Consider the following 16,649-nt stretch of genomic DNA (forward strand, 5'->3'; position numbering starts at 1 on the left):
CACCAACAATGGATGAGTGTTCCCCTTACTCCACATCCTCTCCAGCATAAGCTATCGCTGGTGTTTTTGAGATTAGCCATTCTGACAGGTGTAAGATGGTATCTCAAAGTTGTTTTGATTTGCATTTCCCTGATAGCTAAGGAAGTTGAACATGTCCTTAAGTATCTTTTGTCCATTTGAAATTCTTCTGTTGAGAATTCTCTGTTTAGTTCAGAGCCCCATTTTTTAATTGTGTTATTCAGAATTTTAATGTCTAATTTCTTTAGTTCTTTATATATTTTGGAGATCAGTCCTTTGTCTGATGTGGGGTTGGTGAAGATCTTCTCCCATTCAGTAGGTTGCCTTTTTGTCTTACTGACAGTGTCCTTTGCTTTACAGAAGCTTCTCAGTTTCAGGAGGTCCCATTTATTCATTGTTGCTCTTATTATCTGTGCTACTGAGTTATACTTAGGAAGTGGTCTCCTGTGCCCATGCATTAAAGGCTACTTCCCACTTTCTCCTCTATCAGGTTCAGTGTGGTAGGATTTATATTTAGGTCTTTAATCCATTTGGATTTGTGTTGTCTGAGGTTTCTGTCCTGCCTGGTTCTCACAGTCATTAAGTCCCAAAGAAATCACACAGAAGTCTACATTAGTTATAAATTGATTGGCCCATTAGCACAGGTTTCCTATTAACTCTTACAATGTATATTAGCCCATATTTCTTATCTGTGTTAGCCACATGGCTCAGTACCTTTTTCAGCGAGGCAGTCACATCTTGCTTCTTCTGTGGCAGACTCACAACTGCAGATAGAATGGACTTCCTTCTTCCCAGAATTCTCCTGTTCTCATTGACCCACCTCTACTTCCTGTCTGGTTGTCCCACCTGTACTTTCTGCCTGGCTACTGGCCAATTAGCATTTATTTAAAATATAATTGGCAGAATACAGACCATGGTCCCGCACCAGACTTGAGTTTTGTGCATGGTGATAGATAAGGATCGATTTTCATTCTTCTACGGATTGACATCCAGTTAAGCCAGCACCATTTACTGAAGATGCTTTTCTTTTTCCATTGTGTAATTTTAGCTTCTTTGTCAAAAATCAGGTGTTCATAGGTGTGTGGATTAATATCCAGGTCTTCAATTCAATTCCATTGGTCAATGTCACCATTTTTATACCAGTACCAAGCTGTTTTCATTGCTGTAGCTCTGTAATAGAGCTTGATGTCAGGAATGGTAATGCCTCCAGAAGTTCCTTTATTGTACAGGATTGTTTTGGCTATCCTACGGTTTTTTTTCCATATAAAGTTGATTATTGTTCTCTCAAGGTCTGTGAAGAATTGTGTTGGGATTTTGATGGGGATTGCATTGAATCTATAGATTGCCTTTGGTAGGATTGCCATTTTTACTGTTGATCCTTCTTATCCAAGAGCATGGGAGATTTTTCCATTTTCTAGTATCTTCTTCAGTTTCTTTCTTCAGAGTCTTAAAGTTCTTGTCAAATAGGTCTTTACCACTTCCTTGGTTAGTGTTGCTCCAAGATACTTTATTGCTATTTGTGGCTATTGTGAAAGGTGATGTTTCTCTGATTTGTCAGCTTCTTTATCCTTTGTGTATAGGAAGGCTACTGATTTTTTTGAGTTAATCTTGTATTCTGCCACATCACTGGGGGTATTTATCAGCTGTAGGAGTTCTCTGGTAGAGTTTTTGGGGTCACTTATGTATACTATATCATCTCCAAATAACGAAAGTTTGACTTCTTCCTTTCCAATTTGAATCCCCTTGATCTCCTTATGTTGTCTTAGTGCTATGGCTAGTACTTTAAGCCCTATGTTAAAGAGATATGGAGAGAGTGGACAGCCTTGTCATGTTCCTGATTTTAGTAGAATGGCTTTGAGTTTCTCTCCATTTAATTTGATGTTAGCTGTTGGCTTGCTTTATATTGCTTTTATTATATTTAGATATGATCCTTGTATCCCTACTCTCTCTAATACCCTTATCATGAAGGGGTGTTGAATTCTGTCAAATGCTTTTTCAGCATCCAATGAAATGATCATGTTTTTTTTTTCAGTTCATTTATATGATGGATTACATTGATAGATTTTCATATGTTGAACCAGCCCTGCATCTCTGAGATGAAGCCTACTTGATCATAATGGATAATTTTTTTTGATGTGTTCTTGGATTCGGTTTGCCAGTATTTCATTGAGGATTTTTGCATTGATGTTCATGAGTATGATTGGTCTATAATTCTCTTTTTTGGTTGAGTCTTTGTGTGGTTTTGGTGTCAGGGTAACTGTACCTTCATAAAAAGAGTTTGGCAATGTCCCTTCTGTTTCTATCATGTGGAACACATTGAGGAGTATAGGTATTAGTTCTTTTTAGGAGTTCTGGTAGAATTCTGCACTAAAACCATCTGGTCCTAGGCTTTTTTTGGTTGGGAGGTTTTTGATGACAGCTTCTATTTCCTTGTGACTTATAAATCTATTTAAATTGCTCAACTGGTCTTGATTTAATTTTGGTATATGTTATTTATCTAGAAAACAAATCCATTTCTTTTACATTTTCCAACTTTGTGGCATATAGGCTTTTGTAGTAAGACTTAATGATTCTCTGAATTTTCTAAGTGTATGTTGTTATGTCCCCATTTTCATTTCTGATTTTGTTAATTTGGGAGTTCTCTCCATCTGCTTTTTGATTGGTTTGGAAGAGGGTTTGTCAATCTTGTTGATTTTTCTCAAAGAACCAGCTCTTTGTTTCATTGATTCTTTGGATTGTTTTCTGTGTTTCTATTTTGTTGATTTCAGCCCTCAGTTTGATTATTTCCAGTCTTCTACTCCTCCTGGGTGAGTCTGCTTTTTTTTTCTAGAACTTTCAGGTGTACTGTCAAGTCTCTAATGTGATCTTTCTCCGTTTTCTTTATGTAGGCACTTAATGCTATGAACTTTCCTCTTTGCACCCCTTTCATAATGTCCCGTAGGTTTGGATATGTTGTGCCTTAAATTTCGATTTTTCAAAAATTATAAAATTGTGTATAAAACCAATTTAGTGGACAGCAAATGAAAGTTAAATAGAAGGAAAAGCAAACGTTTATGACAATTATTGAGAGTAAACACTGACTTAACTGTTGAGACAGTTTTCCTGGGGAGATGTGAGCCCCCCTCCTCTGTAGATGGGGAACTGATGACAGTAAAGTACCAATACCACCAAAGTCCAGTTAGGTGAGCCATTGAGTTATAATACGGTTAACTGTAGGAGGAGAAATTTCTCAAAGGCAGCTCTGTCACCAAAAGCCACCACAGCATGGTTGATAGCTCCCAAAAGCTGGAAACTGGAGCACATTGCACACCTGCAGGCAGCTTAGCAGCTTGGACAGTGCCCTCTGCAGGTTGCTCAGTTTGTCTATACTGATCTGTGCCTTTCCAAGTAACTCTGCTGGTCTGAGTAGCGGCTTCTGGGCAGCTTGGGCTGTCTAACAGTGTCATTCAGCAGTCCGTAGTGTTGGTGTACGCTTTGGGAAGGAGAGGTGCTAGTGAATATTGTCAGTTTCAGAGCCTTTCTGAAGCTATTTTGAGTTGTTTATTTACTTCCTGAGCTTAAGGAGCTTCCCTGCACAGTAGAAATTTTGCCTTCCCATAGAACACCCTGCTGCTGTTTTACCTCCTGGTAAACATCCTTTGTCTTAATGAGCTTCCCTCTAAGATGGACAGTTTTGGTCATGGGAGAAACTGCTATACAACAGTGGCATTTGTTTTTTAGTGCATCCTATGTAGCATTGTTTTTAGTTTGTAGTCAGAATTGTTTTTTTAAATGGCAGAGTAAAGCTTTGCATGTGTTTACTACTGAGTGTCAGAATGAATGGGATGACATTTAGTTGGATTTAGTTCGATTATTGAAATCTTAGGGATGAACACATAAGGCAGATATATGTAGATTTATCAGCAAAATTCATGAGTACATTGAACATAAGCTAAGTATTTATTTACACTTAGAAAAAATACTTATGGTAATTTTCAAAAGTAATAAAGGCTAAGCTATGCATCACTTAAAATACATTTTATTATAAATATAGAAATAAATATGCTCTGGAGTGATATTTTGTTTATGTTTTAACAAATAAAGCTTGCCAGAAGATCAGAGTGCAGATCTAAGCCACTAGAGGCCAGGAAGTGATGGCACACACCTTTAATCTCAGCACTTGGGAGCCGGGCAGAGAGATCTCTCTAAGTTCAAGGCTACCCTGAGTTACACAAGATTTAACCTGTCTAAAAGTGAAACAGAGCTCACACAAAGGTGATCCCAGCACTTGGGATCACGTTTTAATCCCAGCACTAGGGAGGTGGAGACGGGAGTGACAGGTGGAGAGAGGAATATGAGGCGGAAGGAGACAGGAGCACATTCCAGTCTAAGGTTTGGTGGAGACAGATGCAGTTTAGAGACGCAGTCTAAGGACAGGATCGCCCCTTCGGTCTGAGCATGGTTAGAGGTAAAGTAACTCTCTAGTGGCCACTCTGTTGCTCTGATCTTCAGCATTAATCCTTATATCTGAATTTGGGTTTTGTTATTAAGACCAACTAGAATTTCTGCTACAGTGCTCAAGTGGCAAATTTTAATTTTTTAAATTATTTTATGTGTGTAAATGTTTCACCTACATTTATGTTTATGTACCACTTGCGTGCCTTCTACCTCTGGAGTTTCGAAGAGGGCATCCAGTCCTTTGGAACTGCAGTTATGGGCAGTCATGAGTCCCTAGTGTGTGGTCTGGGAACAAAACTTGGGTCCTCTGGGAAAGCATCAAGTGCCCTTAATTGATGAACCATCTCTTCATCTCCTCAAATGCCAAATCTCAAAAAGCAAAAATTTGCCAAAAAGTATTAAGATGAGAAAAAGTCTGAGCTGTTTGTTACCATTGTGTCTTGTGAATTATTCAGGCTGATCTGCAGTCTTTGGGTTAGACTTCAGGATAACATTTCTTTTTCAGTGACTTTCTCTGAGAGAAGTAACCTGTGTATTAACAGTTATATTATTTATATTGAAGAAAAAGGAACAGTATTTGGAGGAGTATCAAAATGAAAATTCTTGTGATTTACAACAGGCAAAATTCAGAAATCTTAGTTACCATCACAGCCATTCTTTTAAGCATCTAAAAATTTGAGCAAATAAATGAGTGTGTGTAGCTGAGTGGTAACCACAGTGCTTAACATATATAAAGCCCTGGATTGCATCTCCTGCACCAGCCAAAACAAATTCACCCATAAAACCTATTTTGTCTTTTTCTACTTCCCATGTAGATTAGATCTATGTATGTCCCCTTTAGGGTCCTCATTGTTGTCTAGGTTCTTTGGGATTGTGTTTTGTGGGCTAGTTTTCTTTGCTTTATGTTAGAAAACCACTTATGAGTGAGTACATGTGATAATTCTCTTTCTGGGACTGGGTTTCCTCACTCAAACGATGTTTTCTAGCTTAGCAGTTAAGAGCACCTGCTATTCTTAAAAAAGACCTGACTTCAGTTCCTACCACCTACATTGGGCAGCTCACAACTGCCTGGAACTCCAGTTCCAGGGGACATATGCTGTTTTTTGACCTCCATGGGCACCTGAACACCTGGGGTTCACATACATAAAGTCAAGGCATATGTTCACTTATAAATGAATAAAATAATTCTTTAAAGGGTATTAGAAAACAGAACTGATTTTTTAATGTTCTTATTAAGCTATACATTTTCCTCACTATCCTTTCTTCTTCTCTCCCCTTCTACCCTCTCCCTGCCTACTCTGCTCCCAATTTACTCAGCAGATCTTATCTTTCTCTCCTTCGTAAGTGGATCCATATATGTTTCTCTTAGGGTCCTCTTGTTGTCTAGGTTCTCTGGGGTTGTGAATTCTAAATTGTTTTTTCTTTACGTTATGTCTAATATCCATTTACGAGTGAATACAAACTATTTTTGTCTTTCTGGTTCTGGGTTACCTCACTCTGTATGTGTTTGTTTTTCTAATTCCATCCATTTGCCTGCAAATTTTAGGATGTCATTGTTTCTCATCGCTGAGTAGTATTCCATTTTATGACTATGCCACATTTTCCTTATCCATATTTTTGGTTGAGGGGCATCTAGGTTGTTTTCAGGTTCTGGCTATTACATATAATGCTACTATGAACACAGTGGAGCAAATGTCCTTGTGGTATGATTAATCATCCTTTGGGTATATGCCCAAAAGTGGTATTGTTGGGTCTTGAGGTAGATTGATTCCTAATTTTCTGAGAAACAACCATACAGATTTCTAAAGTGCTTGAACAACTTTATACTCCCACCAGCAATAGAGGAGTATTCCCTTTATTCCACATCCTCTCCAGCATAACCTGTCATCAATGTTTTTGTCTTGGCCATTCTGACAGGTGTTAGATGGTATCTCAGAGTTGTTTTGCAAAAGTAAAACAATTTAAGGATGTAGACAAATCTAGTTTTAGATACCAAAACAGAAACTGTATTAAATATTTTTATTTTGCAAAATAACTTTTAACTGTTCTTTTTTAAAAGTAACCAAGCATTTTTACTGCTATATAACTCAAGAAATTTGTGGTAGATAATTTGGATTTTCAGTTTCAACTCTCCTAGATATTACTATATACATACCGCAAAAAAATATAGAGTTACATTGAGTGCCTTTTATGTGCTAAGCAGAAGATGCACAGTTTAATGTATGCTACACCTCCTATTCATACAAATGTATGGATAGGAATTTTTTTCTTAAGAATACTCATTATGTTCAAAGCTGCTATGTCAAATACTGACACATGAAATCCTTATATCTGAATATTATGTATCAGTGGAATTTACCTTTTCTCATATGTTCTTATTCATCATTTCCTGTTTATTTTATGCTTGAGGAAAAAATGGAAAATGTTGAAACTTTAATTTCTTGAGTTACAAACTATTTTGAAATAGGATCTTATATATTCAGGGCCAGACCTAAATTTATTGTGTAACTCAGACTGGTCTTTCATCCTTAATACTTTTCTCTTAGCCTCTTGCATGTGTATAGTGGCTGTATTTTATATTTTCAGATATTTTTAGCATTGTTTCCTTATAATACTATGTAAGCTTGAACCTAGGGCCCTGTGGATGTTAGAGACTGACTTGTGGATGTTATAACTGTTGAGTTGTATCAGCAGCCAGAAATACAGTTCTCACTGAGCCTGTAGCTTAAATAGTGGATTTTTTGTGATAAGGTTTTGGGCTAGCCTTGAATTGGTGTGGGAGGTCCTTCTATCTATGTGTTGCTTTTATTGGTTAATGAATAAAGAAACTGCCTTGGCCTGTTGATAGGGCAGAACTTAGGTAGGCAGGGGTGGGGGGAAACTGGACTGAATGCTAGGAGAAGGAAGGGAGATTCTGTAGAGCCACTGCCAGAGATAGATATGCTGAAACTTTGCTGGTAGGCCACGACCTCGTGGAGATATACAGATTACTAGAAATGGGTTAAGATGTAAGAATTAGCCAATAAGAAGTTAGAGCTAATGATCCAAGCAGTGATTAAATTAATATGGTTTCTGTGTGATTATTTCGAGGCTGGGCAGCCAGGAACCAATGAGCACTCTCTTTACAACAAAGAATTTGTGATCCTCCTGTCTCAGCCTTCTCAGGGTGTTATTACAGGTATGTTCTACCACTCCTGGCTGAAATAATGATTTAATTGGGTTGCTCAAATGAGTAATGTTAGATCAAATAACACTCTTCATTATTTATTTAGGCTGGCCTCTAGCTTGTTATGTACTCTAAACATTACATTGTACTTCTAATCCTCCTGCTTCTCCCTCATGAATGCTGGAGTTATGATTGTGTGTCATCCTGCCCAGTTTATGCAGTGCTAGGGAGAGAACCCAGGCCTTAGTGCATGCCAGGCAAGCACTTTATTGACTGAGTTATATCCTCAGCTCCATAATTAAAGTTTTGATCCTGTGAAATGACTTTTCCAAAGCACTCTGGTGTATGTTGGTGTGAAGGTAGTGTTGCTCTGACTTTCCCAAAGTGTGGTTACACATGTGTCTTGCTGCTGCTTTGTCTTTCATTTCCTGACATATTACTGCAGTTGGGCATGTGTTGCTTGGCTAATGGCAACTGTAAATTTTGTTAATATCTTCGTCCTAATTTCTCTGGATTGTTTGTCTTGTAAACAGTTGGGAAGTGCTGTTCACTTAGAGGGTTATTCTCTTCCTTCTTCTATTTTAGGATTGTGTCACCTTGGTTTATGCTTATTTGAATGAGTTTAAAGAAAGTTTTATCATATTGGATGATATTTTTAGGGTAGTTCATGAGTATAAAACCTGTCCTCGGAAACACTTAATTTTACTGAGAAATTATTATCAGAATGATAGAACAATTTTGGCACAAATATAGGAACCATAGCAAAGATAGTGCCCAGGAACAAATATATTCTGTGATCTTCAAGTATGATGAAGGCACATCTTAACTGATTGAAAGAAAATTTTAGGTGAAGACTGCTTGTTTGTTTCCCAGCCACCAGGACATGAATAATCATATAGAAATTATAGCAATTACAACACTGTTTGGCCAGTAGCTTATGCATATTTCTTGTTGAAATAAGGAGCGGCGGGGCTGCGTCCCCAGCACCCAGCAGCCCGCACGGCTAGCTTAAGCTTATGCCCGAAATAATTACACGGAAACTGTATTTTAAACACCGCTTGGCCCATTTCTATCTAACCTCTTCTAGGCTAGCTCTTGCACCTGGACTAGCCCATTTCTAATAATCTGCTGTAGCCCATGAGCTGGCTTACCAGGAATGATCTTAACCTGCGTCTGCCTGGAGTGGGAGAATCATGGTGACTCCTGATTCAGCTTCTTTCTCCCAGCATTCTGTTCTGTTTTCTCCGCCTACCTAAGGGTTGGCCTATCAAATGGGTCTAGGCAGTTTCTTTATTAATAAGAAATCACTCCCACATCAATTTCTAGCTAACTCTTACATCTTAATGTAACATGGTGGGGCTGGGCTTGTTGGGGTTTCTATCCTGCCCAGTTTCTGCAGCCATTCAGCCCCAAAGAAATCACACAGAGAGTCTGAATTACTTATAAACTGATTGGCCCATTAGCTCAGGCTTCATATTAGCTCTTATAACCTATACTAGCCCATTATTAATATCTATGTTAGCCACATGGCTTGGTACCTTTCTCAGCGAGGCAGGTCACATCTTGCTTCTTCAGTGGTCTGGGCAGGAGTGCTGAGGAATGTACTTCCTCCTTCCCAGCATTCTCCTGTTCTCATTGCCCTGCCTCTACTTCCTGTCTGGTTGACCTGCCTATACTTCCTGCCTGACCAATCAGCATTTATTTAAAATATGATTGACAGAATACAGACATTCTCCCACACCACTTCCCCCTCTTTTTTTTAAACAAAGGAAAATATCCATAGTCCATTTTTTGGAAATGTGGGCATACTATTCCAGGCTACTTCCAGCTGGTTGGGGGTGCTGATGATCTTATGGGGACCTAAAGAAAATTTAGAGTAATAATCAAGTCCTGATTGGAGTATCCTGTGAGTCTTGGTCATCTCAGACGGCAGTCTTGAATCTGTTCTGGATGTAGAACTCAGACATCTGGGCCATCTGTTGCTACCGGAGATTTCTTAGGTGGTCTTGCTTGATAGAACCTGATTTTTCTTAATTCAGAATGAATCCACAGTCTTTCATTTCCTGTGGAAACAAAAGCAAAATCTCTTCTCCAAAGTAACATACCTTTTGACTTCAATTTTGAAGTCAAGGTATTTTCAAAATACCTATCTTGGATTAATTCAGCATCATTTATAAGCTAATACCTTTTAGCAGCTGTTGCTCTTCCTAAGCATTCAAACAATTCAAAGAGAGCATAATAACATACAGTATCAAGATTCTCTGTGTATTTTTCATCTTTATGTGGCTTTATTTTAACCTCTATTTCTTTTATTTTTACTTTTAACTTTTGGCTTTTTGAGACAGGTTTCTCTGTGTATCTTTGGCTGTCTTGGAATTTCCTCCATAGACCAGGCTGTCCTTGAACTCACAGAGATACTCCTGTCTTTGCCTCTCAAGTGCAAGATTAAAGGCGTGTGCCACCACACCTTGAACTCAGAGGTCCTTCTACCTCTGCCTCCTTAGTGTTGGGATTAAAGGTGTGTACCACCACACCCAACTACTCTCTTTTTTTACTTTAAGAAATTTAACCTTTTTTTCCAAGCCTGCATATATTTTTAACACAGTGTAAACCATTTAGAAGTTTTCTTTGTCTTTGAATCTCTCTTTACTGTATATTTCTCTTTTTCTGACCACATGAGTCTTTAATTTACCAAGCAATATGGGTACAATTAAAGCTGTGGTTTTGACGGCTAGATCCAGCCCATTCCTTAGCTTTCTCAGATTCCAGCTTCATGGTGGAGGTACCGGCTGTAGCCATGTTTATCGCCACAACTCTATGGTGTTTCAAGGTCCCTGCCAGCAAGCTAGCTGCAGCATTCTGCTCACAGACCACACTCAAATGCTTCGTAGTCGGCTGCCTACCAGTAAGAGTCAGAGTTTGTCCTGGCAGGATGGCCCAGAAAGCTGACATTTAAAAACGGCACAGCTTTTTTCCTGCTACCACTGATAACCAGAAAGCATGTGTTCAGCTTTTCATCAACACCGTTTAATTGTTTCGTGGCAGGACCTCTTAAAGAGCTGCAAGGATTTGCAGCTAAAGCTGAGTCAGGAAGCCTCTCTTAGATGAGAGCACTTGTTTGCCTCTAGCAAGCAGAGCAGACCCAAGAAATTGCTGCTATCAAGAAAACATGCTTTACTCTATTCTTTCCCAAGCTTTCTCAGGCTTTCTGTGGATGCAGCCCCACATTGGGCGCCATTCTGTAACATGGTGGGGCTGGGCTTGTTGGGGTTTCTATCCTGCCCAGTTCCCACAGCCATTCAGCTCCAAAGAAATCACACAGGGAGTCTGAATCATTTATTCAAAACATGATTGACAGAATACAGACAATTCTCCTGCACCATCTAAAATTAACCCATTTCTATTAATCTGTGAATTGCCATGAGGCTGTGGCCTACTGGTAAGACTCTGGCTGGTGTCTTTCTCCCTCAGCAGCTACATGGCATCTCCTTGACTTCTACTCTCTCTATATATTTGTTCAGATTTCCCTCCTGGCTTTATTCTATTAAGCCATTGGCTGAAACAGCTTCTTTATTAATCAATGGTAATAAAACATATCCACAGCATATTGAGGGGAATCCCATATCATCTGCCCTTTTCTGTCTAAATAATAAGGAAGGTTTTAACTTTAACATAGTAAAATTACAATACAAAATAGTTATCAAGCAAGAATTACAGTTTCAATATTTCTTTATGAGTCTAAAGTTTCATATTTAACTTATCCTTTGTCATAACTAAGCAAAACTGTAACTATCTGTTCTCAACTCCACCAAAGACACCAGAAGGATATTACATTACCTAAGTAAACAGGAAGTGCATTGTAAGCAACTTCCAAACATCTAGAATTGACAGAGACATCTTACTTCCTGGACAGTCACCCAAAGTTCTGTAATGTTGGGGCCTCCATCTTCAGCCTACAGGCTCATAGTATCTGGCAGACTTTTCTATGAAGCAGGAAATTTGAAGATCTGTTCTTCCTTGTAATGGCAAAGTTAATCAGTTGCTTTCTTCTATGTTCTGCAGAATGTCTGGCAGATTCTTTCATGAAGCAGGAACCCTAAAGGACCATCTTACCTTCTTTTGGCAAGTTCAGCAGTAATTTTTCTGTATTTCCAATTTACACAGCATGCCATAAAGCAGTCCAGGCATGAGCAATTTCTTGCCCAAATGGCTAACAAACTCCATAAGCAGTCTCTCTTATGCCCACCATCCTCTTGAAGCTGATTGGTGCTGCCAGGAGCTATATCTCATTGTCATGAAAAGTTCTAAGTTAACAAAATACTTTAAATGCCATATTCTGTATGTCTTTGAATGGTTTGAAGAATATCTATCCAGCTGAAATCTATCTCCGTATAGCTAGAAAACCTATCCAACATGACTACAAGTTTGACTATTATAGATGACTACCTATTAATCTATAATTTTTAATTATACATTGCATTTTTAAATGAGCTACACAAACATAATACCATTAAAAAGTGCAAAATTACATATACACAGTGTACCAAGTTGACCTTAAGTTTGTAACAATATACCAAATCTATACCAATGTAAAATAGTCATCTCTACATCATATCTTCTCCTCCCCCTTTTTTAGAATGAGATTGACTATGACCCTTTAACCATTTATAATCAACCCCTTTTAAATGAAGAAAATCATTTTTAAACAATATTTGGGAACTTGGGCATAGTTTTTTAGTTTAGATCCTGCCGATTGGGAATGCTGTTAATCAGGTCTTCTGTGAGGTATCCTTTGTGCTTAGTCCCTCTCAGTCATCAGTTCTGAAGCTGTTGTGGATGTTGGACCACCTAGGCCATCACTTCACAGGTCTTATTTGATCAAACCATATTAGCCTGGAAGGAATCCACAGGTTCTCATCTTCTGTGGAAACAAAAGGAGAACCTCTTTGGAAACATCCACAAATTTTGAAGTCAAGATACCTTTAGAATATATACATTGGTTTAGCTTAGCAGCCCCCACAACCAAATATCTCTCTGTAGTCAAAAATTTCAAAGAAAGCACAATAGTATACATAATTTAGACTCTGTGTATTTTCTATCTTTACATGGCTTTTTAAAATTACTTTTATTCCTTTATGTCTGCCTGTACTTTTATATTACTTTTACTATCTTTTTAAAGACTTTAAATTTTTTTTAACTGTCTGTTCTCTTTTTTCCTCTCTCTCCCAAGCCTATGTACATGTTTTGAATACACTATGTCTCATTTAGAGGTCTTTTATGTTTGAATCTGTCCTATTGTGTGTCTGAAATCCTTTTCTGACAAGGAGAATTTTAAAATGGGAAATAGTGTGGTCACAATGGCCCTGGAAGCTTGTTCCTCTCAGCCCTTCAGTATCACGGAGGTACCTTTACAGTCAGCTTTAGAACCGCCGGGTAGGAGCTGTGCTCAAAACCTCAACTCTGGGAAGCACTATGGAGCACATAAACCCTTTTTTTTTTGTCTGAGTAAAAGCTACATTTTCCTTGTAGTGCATTGCAAGGCCTGGTAATATCTCTGTATATGGCAGTGGGAATCTACCATGCTTTCCTGCCTGTGCACGCCTAGCCAACCCAATCCAGCTGTTTTCCCAGGCATGGGTGCTGAGCAGCAGGCGTGCTCTCAGCTACTTTCCTCCTAACCCCAGTTGGGCATACAAGGACCCAAAGTGGCTGGCAGGCCATGCCTGTTTGCCCCAGGCATTCAGGTGACATTTTGTTGTACCTTACAATAAAATAGTCCTACACTAGCCCAGAATGGAGTATAATAAAGGTTTTTTTTTTCCTTACTTAGGGGTAGACTCACAGAAAAAGCCATGATCTGTGCGAACGGGGAACTGGAATAGAATCCAGCAGCCAAGGGAACCATGCATGCTTTTTGTCTACATTTATAGTACATGAGACCACACCCAAAGTGGGCTAATATCTTAAAGGTCATTGACTAAAAGTATTCCCACAGCACCTCCCCCTTTTGTCTAAATAAGAGAGTTCCAATAGATTACTTACCAGCTCAGTTTAGATAATTAGAAAATAGTCTTTATATCCTGACAAAAAAAAGTTTTAGAAAAATCAGTGAACCAAATTCTAAAGTTGGATTCTTTTTTTGTTCCTCTGCTCCTGGCACTGGGGAATGAACTTGGTGCCTCATGCATGCTAGGTAAAGCTCTGCTACAAAGCTATATCTCTAGATTTTTAAATAGTTTTTGAAGATTGCAATGATCTTGTTAAGTTCCTCAGGCTGCCTTTGTCTTGTGATCCTCTTGCCTCAGCTACTCAGTGGGATTATTGACCTGGGCCATTATGTCTGGCTGAATTCTTTAAGAGCTTAAAGCAATCCCCAATATTTCTTTCTGCTGGTATATTTATGATGCTCCGAGATTGATCATGAATTTTTGTTTCTGTGTAGAGTATAAATTCTCTGAAGGTATAGTCTTACTGTTTCGTTGTACCTTCTTTGGATAAGTATGATATTACCACACAGTAGGTATTCTTAAAATTGTTTATAGAATTGGTGAATGCATTTATTGTTCTTCTAGTCTGGGTTCAGTTTTCTGTTGTTGTGGAAATCTACCCATGTTATCATAAGTCTGGAGTAGTAAATACCTCAGAGTGGCAGTGATCTGAATTAGGATGCTGTTGATGGATAGGGATAGGAATAGATTGGAGACAGAGTTAGTAGGTAGTAGACCCAAAAAGACCTTGGTGATTAAATTCAATCTGTTGAATTAGATCCAAAGAATGACTTTCAGCTAATCAGTGTGAATCAGTATCTTGTCTCTCTAATGACAAACTGTCATTGAAGGTGTGATTCATTTTGATCTGTTTTTCTCAACAGTTTTGTGGATTTCCTTTTTGTTTTCAATGTGTTAGCAGCTAGTTTACTCCTGAGAGCAAAGGAAAGGAAGACTGTGAACTCAATTTAGGAGGCAAGAAAATGTAGGAGTACTTGCATATTTATCAGTTTTTATTCTGTCTTTATCCCTGAAGAAATTAAGTAAAGCACATTGATAGTTTAGGAAGGAATAGGGTTGGGGTTTATGTAATGAAAGGAAGCATAGAATAGTATGTAGATATTGGTTCTTAAAAGATAGATAGCTTGGGAAACCTCATTTTTAATATTGACCATCAATAGAAAAAATTGAAATAATTTTTTAGCAATTCAGTATGTATATATTTATATATTTTTTTATGAGTCTGGTATAATAAGAATTGAGTACCCTGTCAAAGGAAAAGCCCTTGATGTAGGGCCTTCCATCTCTTTAACCCATAGGCATATATGCAGTGTTTGGTACATAATAATTCCAAGTGACACTCAGTAAATATATACTGAAGAAATGAGTTATATTATATGACTCTCTGTACATAAATATTAGAGTTTATTTTAATTGCACATTTTTTGTACCTTAAAATCTTTTCTTGCTACACTTCTCATTGAAGTTTTTTTTAAATTAAGAGATAAAGGTCTTTTCTGCATAACTCCATTTCTTGCAACCTGATAATATTGTAGAATTTTATTACATTATACTAACTTGTTATAAGCTTCATGGTAGAGTTAGTTATATATTAGGCCTCATAAATACTGCAAGTAAGTTTTAGATCAGTACTTGAAATATAATTTCCCTAATTTCAAGGCTTTAAGTATAAAAAATTAGTTTCTCTGAGATGCATGCAAGTATCAGAATAAAAGAATTTTTAAAGCCAAATTTAAATCATAAAATCAGCTCAGTGATATCTTTGAAATATTTTCATCTTGTAGTAAAATTATCATTGAGCCGGAGAGATGCTTAGTGGTTAAGAGAACCTGCTGCTTTTGCAGAGGACTTGTTTTTTGTTTCCAGCATTCACATGGTGGCTTACAACCGCCTATAACTCCAGCTCCAGGAGATCCAGCACCCTCTTCTGATGTCCATAGAAACTAGGCACACTGTGGTACAAAGACATATATGCAGGCACTCATTAGTACTCAAAATAAAAGTAAGTAAACCTTCATAAAAAATAAAATCATTGTAATATCAAGGTATGCCAAGTGGTACATATTCATAAACATGTATAAGTAATAAATATTTTAAAACAATCTAAAATATAGCAAAATATATAACATCATCTGTCATCTAATTCAGAGAGTCTGGTGAACATTCTCATTTATATACCCTTCTCCTTCTTTGGTACATAAACATACACACACACACACACACACATCTGGGTATACTTTATGTATATTTGAGAAAAATCCATTCTGGAAGTGAGTGATACTGTTATTTTCTTGGCAAAGGACAAAAGCAACAAAAGTTGTAATCCTGTCTTTTATACTAAACTTTAAAATTTTGTTCCATTGCTTATGAAATCTAGAAGTCTTACTATTATTAATGATAATTATTTTATATACTTAAAGGTGAGCTAACCACACAAGTAATTAACCTTCATAAATATTCAGCCTAGTCCTAGTTGACCACAGAATACAGTAAATATATTAATTTTTAGCATAATATTTACTAAGTACATTTTATTTTTGTTCACAGTACCTGGTTATGGATTATTATGTTGGTGGGGATTTACTTACTCTGCTCAGCAAATTTGAAGATAGATTGCCTGAAGACATGGCTCGGTTTTACTTGGCTGAGATGGTGATAGCCATTGACTCAGTTCATCAGCTCCACTATGTACACAGGTAAGTTAGCCAATCTGTTATTCCATCTAGCTGCTATGATATTATATCTAGAAACAGCTTTGTTGCTGCCAAATTATTAATTATGGTCTTAGTTACACCTCATCTGCAAATGGTTTATTTTGAGGTTGTTTTGAGGTTTTGTGTTTTTACTGTTACTATTTACCTGCATTATTGAACTTATGTGTCTGCTTGTATGTCCATGTACATAGATTTTATCTATATATGTCCACTTCTAGTCAGTGTTTTTGTGGAAAGCTTTGAACATACGCATGACTGAATTTCCATATAATGTTCTTCCCAAAAGGAGTATGCAACAGTCAGTCT

At 37.6% G+C, this 16,649-nt stretch overlaps 1 protein-coding gene across 17 annotated transcripts in view; it reads left to right on the plus strand.

Moving 5' to 3' along the window:
• The window catches only part of Cdc42bpa (CDC42 binding protein kinase alpha), a 221,175-nt gene that overhangs the window by 85,542 nt on the left and 118,984 nt on the right, over positions 1-16,649 (plus strand). For all 17 annotated transcript variants that reach the window (XR_012912113.1, XM_075989294.1, XM_075989300.1 and 14 more), the window contains one exon: positions 16,177-16,325. Coding sequence is in view for 16 of the 17 variants with exons in the window: in XM_075989294.1 (XP_075845409.1) it covers positions 16,177-16,325 (149 nt within the window). In the remaining variant the exon portion in view is untranslated. The remainder of the gene's footprint in view (positions 1-16,176; positions 16,326-16,649) is intronic.

This window comes from Microtus pennsylvanicus, chromosome 10, assembly GCF_037038515.1.
Source record: "Microtus pennsylvanicus isolate mMicPen1 chromosome 10, mMicPen1.hap1, whole genome shotgun sequence".
NCBI classification, from domain to species: Eukaryota; Metazoa; Chordata; class Mammalia; order Rodentia; family Cricetidae; genus Microtus; species Microtus pennsylvanicus.